Source organism: Lolium rigidum, chromosome 3, assembly GCF_022539505.1.
Source record: "Lolium rigidum isolate FL_2022 chromosome 3, APGP_CSIRO_Lrig_0.1, whole genome shotgun sequence".
Classification (NCBI taxonomy): Eukaryota; Viridiplantae; Streptophyta; class Magnoliopsida; order Poales; family Poaceae; genus Lolium; species Lolium rigidum.
The window spans coordinates 258203299-258217291 of NC_061510.1; the positions used below are offsets into that span (position 1 = coordinate 258203299).

The following is a 13993-nucleotide window of genomic DNA, read 5'->3' on the forward strand; positions in this document are numbered from 1 at the left end:
CAACGAAATAGGGGCCCATTTTTTTCCTTTTGCTGTGGTGGTAACTATATTGGTAGTATATTATGATCAGCATTGCTGCTAACTGTGCAAATGAACCGTTAGTTGTTTGCTTCGACAGGGATCTTCGGAATTCATGCCGAGGACACCTTAGAGGCGGTGCTGGTGCTTTGGCTCGCCGTACTGCTGCCCTTCAAAGAACTCACCCAGGAGCTTGTCCACCAGTTCGGGGCTGTATCTGATGTACTTCAGCGGGTTCTTGCCGCTCCCAACAAGATTACTGCATGCCAAAATGGGTAGTACAGTAGTTATTAATTTATTAGAGCAACTGGGAATGTTGGATGGAGTCATGGAGAAGTAAAGAAAGTGTAATTCTCTAAAAAATAAATCTTGGGCCACACCACGTCAGTCAACCACTAAATGGTCAGGGTTTAGAGGATAGACAAATATTAAAACATATTACTAATGGCAACAATAAAAGAATTCGTCTAGAGTGCTAGTTATGATATCATGCAAAGTGATTGGTGCGGTGACTTACCCGAAACGTTTAATGAAAGATCGATAGGCTGGCAACAGAACCTCAGCTACAGCAAGCCTCAAGGATTCACGCAATTCTTGGTCAGGTACAATCCATAGGGATTGCTTCCCGTGAAGCTCTTCAAATTGCGTATTGAAAGCTTTAAACCTGCCAAGGAAAAAGCATAAAGTATTGGGAATAATGATTCTTCTATCATGATTGTCCCAAGCAATGCAAACCAAACTGCCAAGGTACTGACCGTTCTTTGATCACGGCTCTTGAAACCCCGCTGCTGCTAAGGTCTGATGCTCCTGAGGAACCAGTGCTGCCTGGTGCACCTTGTACTGAAAGTGTCTGAAGAACCTGAAAAAAGAAATAAAACAGATGCAGCAACTGGTATTTGATATGTCCAACATGCACATACAGCAAGATGACGATGTTAACTACTAAACAACAGGATCTGGAAGAAAAAATTGCCAAGCAAAAATAGATGTTAGCAACCATAGTAAATTAAAGTTCTCTACAGCCCAGCGTTGTCACATATCTTCCTTGCAAAATTGAGTTGAATTAAGAGCGTGTGTGTACTAAGTTTTTTAATACTAGAGGTACAAAAGGAATCCACAGATGTTGACTTTTACTAGAGTTGGCTTTGTAAAAAATCCTATTGGATGCAAGCAACTGCGTTTGGGCACAAAATGCAGGTATGAGCAGCACGATATTTATGTGTTTGGATTTGCTTTGCATGTAGTAGACATGAGATGCAGGCAAATGTGATCGCTTCCAACGCTCTGGAGCTGTGTTGAGAAAGTAATGGGGTGGGATTGAACGAATAGATATGAAATGAGATAGGGAGTTGGAGGGAGCTCATAATCAAATTAATATAAGACTGTATAAGGACCCTTATTATGACAACACTTCACAATATACCGATTTTCCCTCAACTCTGATTCTACTTCTGGCCAGCCTCTTTTCCTGGCTGAACTACTACTATTCCTAGGTAGTACTACCTCCGGACAGAAAAAATTGACGCATCCACCTGCTAAACGCGCGAACGGGCAGACCTCCCTCCGCGTCGATTAAATCCGACCGGAGGGAGTATTATCTTGGATGCCAGATTTTGATATAGGTCCCCAAAAGGTGTCTATAACAGCTATACTCTTATAAGTGCAAATGAATTGTGATATCTTAAACAGGTAGTTCTCCGTTTTCACATAAATTACCATGCAACAACAACAGAGTTAAAAAGACAACAGCATGGTAAGGCAAAATTGTCCACAGATTTGTAGCATCACGCAACCAAAAGAAACTGGAGGCTTTGATGATACACTAACCTTTGCCCAAGCAACACGTTTGTACTGATTGGCATTTTGCTGCACAATCCTACGATGCCTCTGAATCCAGTCATCACCAAGTATATCCTTCGCTTCTGATCTGGGGCAACACAAGAGATCGCTAAATGAACAGATTGCCAGAATATTCTAGGATGCAGATCTAGAGAAATAAAACCAAGCATACCTGCGGACAGATCTAACCATATAGTGAACATTGTTCATAAGAAATAAGTGAGTCAGTGCAGGATCCTTATACTGTTTGGATTTTCCATCTAGGTTATTCTGCAAGGCTTGCATTATCCTCATAGTAACAACAGCAAGTTGAGATTCTGTTTCGCTACCAGTTTCGAATTCCTGAAACAGAAGCTTCAGCGTCGACTGATAACTGTTCATATGAAATTACATTTGTTAGGTGTGCTATTTGAACAACAGTAGGAGGAAGGCTACCGATAAATAAGATGCTTTTTGGTTAACAAATGAATAAACCAATACAAATCAACTAACTGTAAGCCAATAGACATAGTAGAAAGTAAATATGCAAGTCTGTGTCCTCATCTACAGAATGCCCTGCTATGATTTGGCAATTGAAATCTTTTCTAGGACCACAAGAAACCAATGAATACTTTCTCCTTATTGGAGATGAAGTTCAAAATAATTCATGAAGGATATAAACATATAGCCCCAGGTTTACTCGTCTTGGCTAGCGTATCTTTGTCAGAAATCAGGAATTACAGTTCTACACATCCATACATTGACTATTAGGTGAAGAGGGGAATACTTACTCAAATAGGAATTTAACATAATTAATCACATAGCTTGTCAAAGGATGCACAGTTCCATCTTGAACAATAGTCTTTGAAGCATCCTTTTCAACTGCCTCCTCAAAATCAGCGAATGTTTCTTGAGCGGTTTGTGCCAACCGCTTAGTCAAGCCCAATGCAGCCTCTCTCATCTCAGAGCAAGGCTTTCCTTCAAAAATTGCCTCAATCTGATAACAAGTTCAAACAAAGACGGCGCTGAAAGTTTGGTAGTGCTCATCGAAGTCATCATAGTAAAAGTTGAAAAGAAAATGGCAACAACATGAAACCCCACAAATAAATTCTGCAGGCAGAAGAAAAAGTAAAGCATTCGGGAGACAAGTACAATAAATTACTTCCAGAATACCTCCGACTGAAGTTCCCGCATCACTTCGTACATGTCTAGCAATACAAACAACTTTTCAGGAGACCTTTTACTTTTAGCAACAGCATCTCCAAAGCTGAGAAGAGTCACAACACTATTTGTTGCCATTTCTGCAAAACATTGGTCCTTGTTAAAGTTGACACCATCAAAAATCTGATCGCAGATTTTTCTTTCTCCTGCTAGTAGTAGTTTAACCTGTTCAAAAGCATAATATGTTAGCATGGTTTTTAAGACTAGCACATGCAGTATGGGCCTATTTTCAGAATGGCCCTCACCGCAATACGCATAAAGTGTATCCAGTTTCCAATTTTAGCCTCCAAAGCCTCCCATTGCATCTTTTGAACATCATCTTTAGTAAGCTTTTCTACTCCCAGCTTCCGAAGGCTCGACTCTAGTGCTGAACCACGGTAATCTCTGAAGAAAAAACACAAATTATGCTTGACTTTTCCACAGTTAAATGCATCCAGACGGAAATTATTAAGAACCAAATTAGAAAAAGGGAATAGATATGTGAATACCACAATCCAAAACCTACCTGTAAATTTTGTAGCATGACTGTTGATTTCCAGCCTGAACCAACTGCTGAGCTATGTCATTCATGAGCGGCAATATTCTTGGAGGAACTAGTGTGGGGGTCCTGTATATAGCAGTCTCCAAGCCTTTGGACGGATGCTCAGCGTTGTTAGCATTCCCTCCATCGGCCCCGCCATCGTCCTTTGACGGCCGTAGAGACTTGGGTAGACAATCAAAGAGGCGATCGGGCTCAATAGGTTTGCTGAAAGAGCAGGTCAATCGAGACAACATTCCTGTTATTGACATATAAAAAATAAAAACAGGGAAGGTAACAACGGAGCGAGTCTGCAAAAAGAACGAGCATCTTACCTGTACGTATTCATCAGCTGCTTAAATTCTTCCTCAATCTTCAGGGAAGACTTTGCTAACAGATTGTTGACATGGTTCAGGATTCCTTCACTGCTCCTGAAGTTCTTGTTCGAGGAAAAGAATTTGGCGATTCCTTTCAGCAGGTCCACTGCCTCCAGGTAGCCCTCCAAATCCTCATGGGGACCCCTCAGTATCGTCGCCTCAGCCTGAAGCTCGAAAGCAATGTTTACGCTAGTTTAGTCAAGTTCCCCACAGTAAAAGCGTTTCGCAAACAGTTATGTTGGCAATGAGTTCAAATGGCTATTATTTTCACTCTTTCTACGGGAACATAACTGATAACTGTCGACGTCGCGTAGCAAGATGTCCTAAAAAAAGGCAACTACTGATAAGAGAACAAACAATCGTCTAACAGTGACCTGAACTAATGGCCTAAAAGTTTCATAGTATCTCACTCAGCTCGTTAATCTGTGGAACAAGTAGTATGAGTGTTATTATCCTACTAGGAACCAAAAAAAAAAACTATGATATACATTGGTTTCAATGAAGCCAGTGCTATTTAAGGCCGGCGCGCGCTGATTGGGGACATTTCAATGCCCTCCAGATCCACGAAACGTCTTCCAGCAAAAAATACCATGACAGAATTCACCACCACATCGAGGTAAAATGTTTGAAAATCCGCGGCGGGTGGGCCAGGCCAGTTGATGTACCTTACGGGCGAGGTCGAACTGGGAGAGGATGGCCTCGCCGGACTTGAGCGTCTTGTCGATGTTCTCGTGCGCCATCCGGATGGCATGCGTCCTGACCTGGATTCCCACCCGCGCGCAGAACATGGAGTTGGGTTACGAAATCGCTTTCTGTGGAAATCGAACGGGAAGGAGGGGGAGGGGGAGGCGGGACCTGGGTGGGGCGCATGGCGGCCTCGAGCGCGGAGAGGCGGTGGTCGAAGGAGCCGAGGATGGCGACCATGCCGTCCGTGTTCCCCTGGCTCCTCTGCAGCGAGTCGCGCAGCATGGTGGCCCGCCGCGTCAGCGCCTCCATCGTCCGCGGGAGCGCCGCCACCGACATCTTCGCCCTCCTCCTCCGACTCCGAGATCACGCGGGTGCCTCCCGACCCGACCGAGGCCGCGCCGGGGAGATCTCGAACGGGCAGACGGGAATGCGCGCGCGCACGCTGCGGGGAGGCTCTCCCCGGAGGCGGGGCGTGGCCGGGAGAGATCCTTCCGGGCAAAGGTTGTGGAAGAGGCCTTGGGGCGTGGCGGGAACGGCGGAGAGGCGCGGTTTGGGTGGGTGGGGTCGTCGGCGACGACGTGGTTGTGTCGCCGCGGAGAGGAGAGATGAGGAGAATGGTTCGAACGGAACGCGTGTCTCCGAGATTCGCGCGCGTGTTGACCTCGGACGGCGACGATGGGCTGGGCGCACGGAGTAGGCTGCACTTGCAGGAGAGCGGTGGTTAGCGGGCGCCCGATCGTTCGGGGCGGTGTGGACCGGGTCCACCGCGCGACTTATCCAGCTCGATCTCTCGATTCTTTTTTGAGGAAGCGCACTCGACTTCCGAGAGTTGTATGTTTGAACGGGAAACTCTCTCGGGACACAAGTAATGGGATTGAAATATTCAGGAAATGGACTAGTAAGATAGGTGTATATTTCAGCTGTTTATTATCCTTGTGGTCAAAAATAAATAACTTTGGTTGTTTTTTTAGATACAAATATATCTGCGCACTAAAAACACATATACGTGCAACCATGTCGAGATAGATAAAGTTGAATCGCTTATTTATGGATGAAGTACTAAAATTTACGTAGAAATGCACTGTTTTTTCACTTAACAAAGGTTAACCATGTTTAGGGGTGAACTTCGACGCTAAGATAATAAGCTCAAAAGCGAAGCTCGGCTCAACCCGTGAAACCCTCATGGGCGTTAGCTCGTTTAACTCCTTGCGGATTTAGAAATTTCGATTATGTACATAATAAACTCTGTGAGCATGCATGTATTTATCATCAAAATTGTTATAGTTTCGTTGCATGATGAAAAAATGGAGATAGAAAGTCTACGTTACACAATCACCAATAGAAGTACATAATTACATATTTAGAGGGACCACATTAGGGGACACTGATGTTGACTGAGTTCAACGAGCTAAAGAGTAACTCGTAACTCAGCTTGGTCAGTAAAAGAGTTTGGATTTAGAACTCGGCTTAGCTCGTTAGTCACCGAGTTCGAGTCGAGTCACAAGTTTCAAGTTTTTTGTCAAGCCCTAACCGGTTTGACCAGGAACGCTCTATAGATCTATGTCCACCCTTGTCATCGGATATAATAAAATAGAAAACACATGATTATCGTGATATTAGCTCAAGTACAAAACATGATGTTAAGATCAATTGTAAAATATTTTTTTGTGAAAAAGGCAGGGTAACTTTTTCTCAAAACCCCTTCAGTTAGCAGCAATTTACATATTGGTAATACATATCTACACATGGTTTGTCCGTTGGCTTTGCCAATAGTGCATGGATATTTTTTTTCCTGTGTGTGGGAGATGCATAGCTATTTTCTTTATGGAATAGGAAGTACACTCAAGTTCGAACCAATATGGGAATAGCTCTTCCTTTGGATCATATCTCATGCATGGGTGCAATTCATGTCCAGGAATTCTAGATTCTTGCCTAGATTGGTGCCCATGAGCGCCTCTAGTAGGTTTGGTTCTTATTGGGACAGTGTGTATACATTTACACAATCTACCATCTTGTGTGGTCACCTATATGACGACATTCGTTAAATTGGAAAATTCAAATTGGCTTGTCTCTTAAGTCATTATTCCAATTAACAATATGCATTCAACATCAATTTTGTCTTAACAATAGTATCAATGATGAATTTATGTCAATCTTGTATACGAGGTTATCCATTTAAAATAGTGAGTGAGTATAGGTGATACAAGTACTTTATCGGATAGACTTTGACTAGACCGAGGAGACAGGAGACATGATCGATGTATCCATGTCAGGTCTCTAGATGGTAAACATCCATACATCATGCCACCTAGTCTTCTTGCATCCTCTCAATGATTATAATAGTGATGGAAACTAATCCTAGAGAGTTTGTAATGTGTTTAGTCTTCCTTAAAAGTTGCTTGTGTTTCGCAGTAGCCTCTAGGTCCTTTTATATATGTGCTCCCTTGTATTGATCTCCAAGGATTGATCCTTCATGGTCCGACTTCCTAGATCACACCAATCTCAAAAAAAGATATCTCTATAGTTTAAACTTTGGATTTCAATGAAGCCTTTCATATCCATTATGAGTCCTTTTCTAGTACAATATGGTATCTGTTGTAAAGATATCACAGGGCTCATGTCTAGACATTTTATCACCTGGATATATATAAATACAGTAACTCTAAGTATTTTTATACTCATTATTGACACACCCCTAGTGGTGTGTGAAGTGGGATTACAACAAGAGTATTATTGACTAAATAAGGGATAAACTCCACAACCTAAATGTACCCGCTCTCCCGACTAAGTCTCAAACCTAGTCGATTCCTAAAACATATCGAGCTATCTACTTGAATAAAAGTGTTCGTGGAAGGGTTCAGAAGTTGCCCTTCGAGAAGGTCTCATAAATACATAAGTGTTCCCTAGTGACTACCAAGATTACCGTATTCTTTCCTCGCGACGGTGCTAGAAAATGACCCACAATCGTTCATGCAAGTGCACTAGGCTGTTGTAGAGATTCTTTCAATCAGAAAAGAATATCAAAAGCAGGGAGTGGTTGTTATAAATTATCTTTTTAACCTACAAAAAATTAGAAGAAGATGTGACATAGAAACTGTTCGATATCCCATTCTCAATTCACTGAACTTCCCCGAGGTGCTTCACTAAGGATAAAGGGAAGTAATCTTCGTCCTCGTGAGAGAGGAGGCTTACTTTCAACATCATTTCAAAAAACTAAATGAACTAGATGATACCCCGCGCATTGCTGCGGAACATCAATGGACCAAAAATGAAGCTTATGAACAAAGGGAGCAATTTGAGTATCATTGCTTCGAGTGGTACATAGTTTTAATAAGTATCCAACATAAAAGTAACAATGAAATGTGCAAAAATTATGGCTGAACTTTACTATCAAGGATAATGGTCTTCCACTGAATTTTACTATTAACCAATGAAAAGCCCATCAATTGGGCATTTCCTTGTTGAGTTGCTGCCATATGATACAAACATTTTTTTCCATTGGCATCTAAAACGAAGGCAAAGTACTAATTAGAGCTTGTCATCGTTAAAAAAGACCAAAATAACACAAACGGGGAATATCTGATGGCATTTGAAACAAACGCAGAGTAGTCCATCCTGGCTTCAATCATTGTTCTTAGGGCTTAAACATGACATATCTAACTGCAACGTTGACATAAGAAAATTGACACAAAGTGAGATGGTATTATTAATACATGAATGAGAAAATACAATACATATTTTGCAAGGAAAAGCAATGCGGATATGACACCTGATACTGGTAGTGCGTACAGTAGATTAGCACTTGCTAAATAAACTTACGCATTTCAATGCTTACTGGATGTATGCATCGCCCTTAAAGCTGTGGCATGTAAGACAATAAATAAAACGAACAGATTTATTACCCCGAACGACGAAGAAATAACAGAAGATAACATCATTTACTATAACATAGAATGGAAACATCATGATATGACCAGAGTTCCAATCTGGTTGACAGTGGTTTTATGTGAAAATGTCTTCTTTCAATTTGTTGGTGAAGAACTTAATACAGACTTCTCCGCAGTCTGCATAGATGGTACAACATCGTCTACTTTAAACATCAAGGATAAACACCGCTGAAAATTCCTTGCTTATTACCTGCTTGGTCAAACCATTCCATCGAACTCTCTGGCGCCAGGAGTGGACCTGAGATATAAAATGACAGGGGCACCTACATATACGAAAATGACCAACACATTGACGTATAAACGTCTAAATATGTGTATATAGAGGTTTCTCACGAGTCAGATGGTACTTCTTTCAATAGTAGAGGGATCATACGCACCCGGAGCCGAATTGAGTTTTTGTTTCAATAGTAATATCACAAGTTAAACATTAAAGTGAACAAACCTCTTTAGACCAATGTTCGTAGATATCCCAATAGTTAGTGAAAGGTACAATTATTTTCAAACAAATGTTGTGATCTGCGAAGAGAAAACACAGGTTATGATTAGTTAGTCATGATGTCATCACCAATTTTATCATCACAAAGTATTTTTTTCGCACTGCTGATGAGGTCTCCAAGTTAAATAATTTCTCATCTTGCTCAAGTTTCTCCTGTTGATACCTACATGATTTTGTACAGTTAGTGTTTTAATGATTTGGCAGGGAAGAAGATAAATAATGAAGCTATATTTGATAAGGTAAATCATTAGAACACAGAACTGGAAAATTACAGCTAGCACTCAAGTATGAATATTAGAAATCTAAATAAAATGGCTTGCCAGGTTGCATTGCAGAGCGAATTCCCAGACTATATAAATTCGGTGACGGGCAGTGTATCGCACTTATCACCTGAATCACCTGAATGAGTACTACTACTGAACTTGTACGTACTGCACTTGATTTGACATGGAAATGATCAAAAGAACCAGTATAAGAAAAACTATTCAAACATTGGAAGAGCCCTAATGTACTGACTCGCGTTGTATTCATCTGGTGTGCTTACCTTGGCGTATATAGGTTGATATGGCTGCTGCAGTACTACAGACGTAAGACGCGAGGCAGCCGGCCGTGGCTGGGCGTACGACAGACTGCTGAAACTATGCCCACGGACGACAAGCTAGTATGGTAGCGACCACTAATAGTTGGAGTCACAGTGATTGGGGAGGAGCCGAGGAGGAAGAAGAAAAGGAAGGCTGCAGTGAACTACGAGTGAAGGAGTCGCTGCATACTCCGTACTATTTATATTCTCCTCTACTGAATCGTGTTTTGAGGAAGGGGAGAAGAATCGTTGCTTGCCGTATTGATTTCTGCTCTGAGTGGAGGGAGGAGAGGAAGACATAGAGCTTTGGCGAAGTTTGATTGGAAGGGCAAAACATCAATATAACTGCTACTCCGTGAATCCAGAGCATTCCAGTGGTGAAGATGAATAGTGGTGGCCCCTTTCGTTCCATCGTCTGTGGGGTGCATAATAGGTTGGACGGTTGAGCTCTAGTCGGAACACCAAAAGTATCAAACACGCAGCTGAGCAAGGATTTCTTAGAGAAAATAAATAGGAAAAATAGGGAAGACAAATAGGAAGAAAAGGGACTGAACTTGGTGACGTGGCACACTGCTGAGGTGGATAGGCTGCATGTCAAGAGAAATAGGTTAGTGGGGATGAACTTCTTAGTTATATAAGATTTCTCTAGTAGTTTTGTACTTAGTATCTGACTATCGACATGTGTATTGGGCATTTAAGATGGGCCACTAGCAAAGTATTTCATGATATTGTGTGCTTGCATTTTATCGACATACTACCTACATTTATTTATTTATTTGTTTTCAATAAATTATGATATGTCAAAGATAGGGATGTGAGAGTTTTTTTTGTTTACATTTGTGCTTATTATTATAATTCAACATTTTTTTATGACATATGCTACTAGTGAACCCATAAACTCCAATCCGGCATGGTGAGGCTGCCGCGGCCGAAGCCGTTCGCCGCGGCGATCTTGCGGGAGGACGAGGTCGACATTTTTGGAGCGGTGAGGAGAAGATCTAGGAGGGGGGAGGCGGCGGCGACGAGAAGGTTTGTGAGCGGTGAGAACTGCAGGGCGTCTTTAAACAGCGGCGGCAGCGGGTGGTTGCACGCAATAACGCCGGCGCGGACGGCCACGCGACCATGCACGACGAGACGCGTCCCTGCGTCGCCTGGGAAAACAGGGACGCCCTTAACGTCGCTTGACCAAAGGTAGGCGACGGGGTTTTAGGCTTCCGAGCCGCTGACGCGTCGGGCCCGCGTCGGTTCGCCTCGCTTTTCGTTGTGTTCGGCGTGCCCGGAGCGTCCCCTGTGGGACGGGGACGGGCTCGGGGCGCCGGACACCGTATCGGGGCGCGCCGGACAAAATTCGGGTTTGGGGGACGCGGATAATCCGGCCTGGGAGAACCCAAACGGTCATATTTCGATGGGAGGGGGTATTTCAGACCCCCTTCTTCCTCCTTGGGCAGCTACCTCTTCCTCTTTGTGCTCTCCACCATTGTTGACCTTGAGAGTTTCCCCTTTCCCTCTACTCCTGCGATGCTTCTTGAATCTTTTTGAGGGAAAATGAAGAGAAGATCTAGATCTACATTCCTACCAATCAAATCCCTCTCTTTGTGAGGGGAATCCACTAGATCTAGATCTTGGAGAAAATTGGTGTTCCTCCTCTTATTTGTTCTTTCCCTCTTATCTCCCAAATAGTTTTTGTAGCTTTGTTGAAATTTGAGAGAGAAGGACTTGAGCATCTTTGTGGTGCCATTGCAATTGGTGCATCGGTTTGACTTCTCCGCGGTGATACGTGGAGGTGAAAATTCGTGAGATATTCACTTCGGGAGCTTGTTCCTCTTGAGTAGTTGGACCCTAGACGACTTAGTGGTCTTTGTGGTCTTTGTGGTGTTCTTGGGGACTCCAATTAAGTTGTGGAGATTCTTCAAGGGCAAGGCCTTTGTGGCAATGCTTAGTGGTCTTTGTGGTCTTTGTAGTGTTCTTGGGGACTCCAATTAAGTTGTGGAGATTCTTCAAGGGCAAAGCCTTTGTGGCAATTTATTGGGAGCCTCTAATTAAGTTGTGGAGATAGCCCCAAGATTTGTGCGGGTTCGGTAACCTCCCTAAAGTTCCATAGTGGATCTAGGACATCCCTTTTGGTGGGAATTCTCGAGGAGAATACGGTGGCCCTCGTGCATTTGGAGTGACTTGTCCTCCACACCGCTCCAACAGAGAGTAGCACGAGCAAGAGTGTGAACTTCGGGATACATCGTTATCTCGCGTCACTTCGGTCATTCCTATACCCGAGCTCTTTACTTATGCACTTTACTTTGTGATAGCCTTCGTGCTTGAAGTTATATATCTTGCTATCACATAGTTTCTTGTATTGCTTAGCATAAGTAGTTGGTGCACATAGGTGAACCATAGTATATAGGCTTTGGACTTGACAAAGTAAACACTAGTTTTATTCCGCATTTGTTAAGCCTATCTCATAAAAGTTTTAAATCGCCTATTCACCCCCCCTCTAGGCAACATCCGTGTCCTTTCATACATAACTTATTTTTTATCAATTAAATTGTTAGTGAAAGTTTTGGTTTGGAATACTTAGTGTCTTTATATATAAAAAGGAGGGAGTAGTACGAAAATACATTGTACAATGAATCTAGTAAAAGTAAAAACTAAAGAAGTGTTGTAGATATTGATCTAATTTTCTGTGTCAATCCTAAAATAGTTTAACTTGGAACAAATTTAAATATATTGATTACTTTAGAACATAAGAATTCTTATTGGAACTGAAGAAGTATTATTCTAGACAATAAATAAGGTATAGGATTTGAAGGGAAAGGAACATGCGGAAAATAGCAGGATGAACTTGGGTGCACGTGCACCCGTTTTCTCCAATATTGGACAAAATGCTATTTAAAAATCTAAAAAAATTGAAATATTTTTTCATGTATATATTCTGTTAATACTTATTTGTGTAAGTTTTCATGAAAAAATATGATTGTATCTGGCCTACACGAAAATGATAAGATGTCCAAATGGCACTATAATGATTGGTTGTGTACTGTTCATGGAAATAGGAAATTCCATTTTCACATTTATGTGTAGGTCACACATGGTCGTTTTTTATGCCAAAATTTACAGAAATAAGTCTCAGCATAGGATATACATGCGTGCATTTTTTTTCAATTTTTTCTAAAACTTTGAAATAGTAACATTTCTTGTAGTTTTTCATAATATGGTGTATGTGCACCCAGGTTTACATCGTCCTTGTCTGGGAACAGGCTTTGCTTCAAGCCTTCAAGGCCAGAATTGTTGCTTGGACATTTGGTGGCAGCAGTACCACCAGCTCGAACATTACTTTTTGGATTTGGACTACGTGCAGCGAGAGGCTCCATTTAGTTCCGTAGCAAACAAGCCAGCCTCGTGAGATATTATAGACAAGGTGGACACTGTAGAGCAGATATATTATATATGGATTTATTGGTAGCTTAAGACATCCACAAGGACTGAACTGACGGTGGTTCACACGAATATGCCACGCAAACAGATGAATCAAAACTAGTTTTTCATCGTTCTACTGAGTTGCAGTTGTGACAATGCAGTGCTAGTCCACACCCTCAAGTTAAGATTTTGCAAAGAATAGTAAACATTAGAACCTTTTTTTGATAGTAATTATTTACAATTGTATCTGCCTTATAATAATTCAAAAGTGAATTTTCACTGCTGGGACTAGTTTTTGACACCGAGGAGCATCTGATCTTGGCCTTTCAATATTGTTTTAAAGACAATTTAAATTTTCAAAAAATAATGATGCAAAATCTGGCACGCACATCCCGACATTCTATGTTTACGCAAAGTTGCTTCATGAGAAATCTATGTTTTTTATGGCATGTGTATTTGTCTTAAATATTTTCTAGTTCTTTTCAAAAGTTTAAAATGTTTTTTTGCATGTGGCAAGAGCATATACTCCATGTTCAAAATGTTTTTTTTTGTGTGTAGACACTCCCACATGTACATGTACATGCACGCCGACACGCAATATGTATGTTTCATCAGGAATTTAGCGAGAAATCTATATTCTTTATTGATCTTAGGATATCAACGCGGGTATTTGCAGCGAAGGCCTATATACATAGAGTTCAGTTTGTCGAGGCCAAGTGACATATGAGTAGAGAGCAGTTTTTTGTGCTAGGTGGGTTAAAACATACCCCTCTCTTCTTCGAAGCTAACTTACTTCAGTTTTGCAAATAACCACCGGGTTGATCGTCTCTCTTTGATTAGAGTATTCTTTTCAAAATTATTCTTGTTGCTTAGACTTTTCTTTCATAATAATTTGATTTATAAGATTTTCATTTCACAAAG

The 13993-nt window shown here is 41.7% G+C and overlaps 1 protein-coding gene across 1 annotated transcript; it reads right to left on the reverse strand.

The window, feature by feature from the left end:
• LOC124703333 (exocyst complex component EXO70A1-like) lies at positions 1 to 4974 on the reverse strand. Its single transcript, XM_047235548.1, has 12 exons — positions 4807 to 4974; positions 4617 to 4712; positions 3910 to 4115; positions 3563 to 3802; positions 3303 to 3441; positions 3010 to 3222; positions 2628 to 2833; positions 2030 to 2230; positions 1846 to 1945; positions 774 to 877; positions 536 to 682; positions 1 to 277 (listed from the first exon to the last, which is right to left on the reverse strand). The coding sequence occupies exons 1-12, from the start codon at positions 4972 to 4974 to the stop codon at positions 148 to 150; spliced, it is 1950 nt and encodes a 649-aa protein (XP_047091504.1). The 3' UTR covers positions 1 to 147.
• Positions 4975 to 13993: the final 9019 nt, after the last annotated feature.

Excerpts from the sequence above, each read along its gene's own strand:
- LOC124703333 (XM_047235548.1), bottom strand. The coding sequence starts at position 4,974 with ATGTCGGTGGCGGCGCTCCCGCGGACGATGGAGGCGCTGACGCGGCGG. Across the intron at positions 3,803-3,909 it reads CAGCTGATGAATACGTACAG|CAAACCTATTGAGCCCGATC; the intron begins GTAAGATGCTCG and ends CTGCTCTTTCAG. Across the intron at positions 2,231-2,627 it reads TATGTTAAATTCCTATTTGA|TTATCAGTCGACGCTGAAGC; the intron begins GTAAGTATTCCC and ends TCATATGAACAG.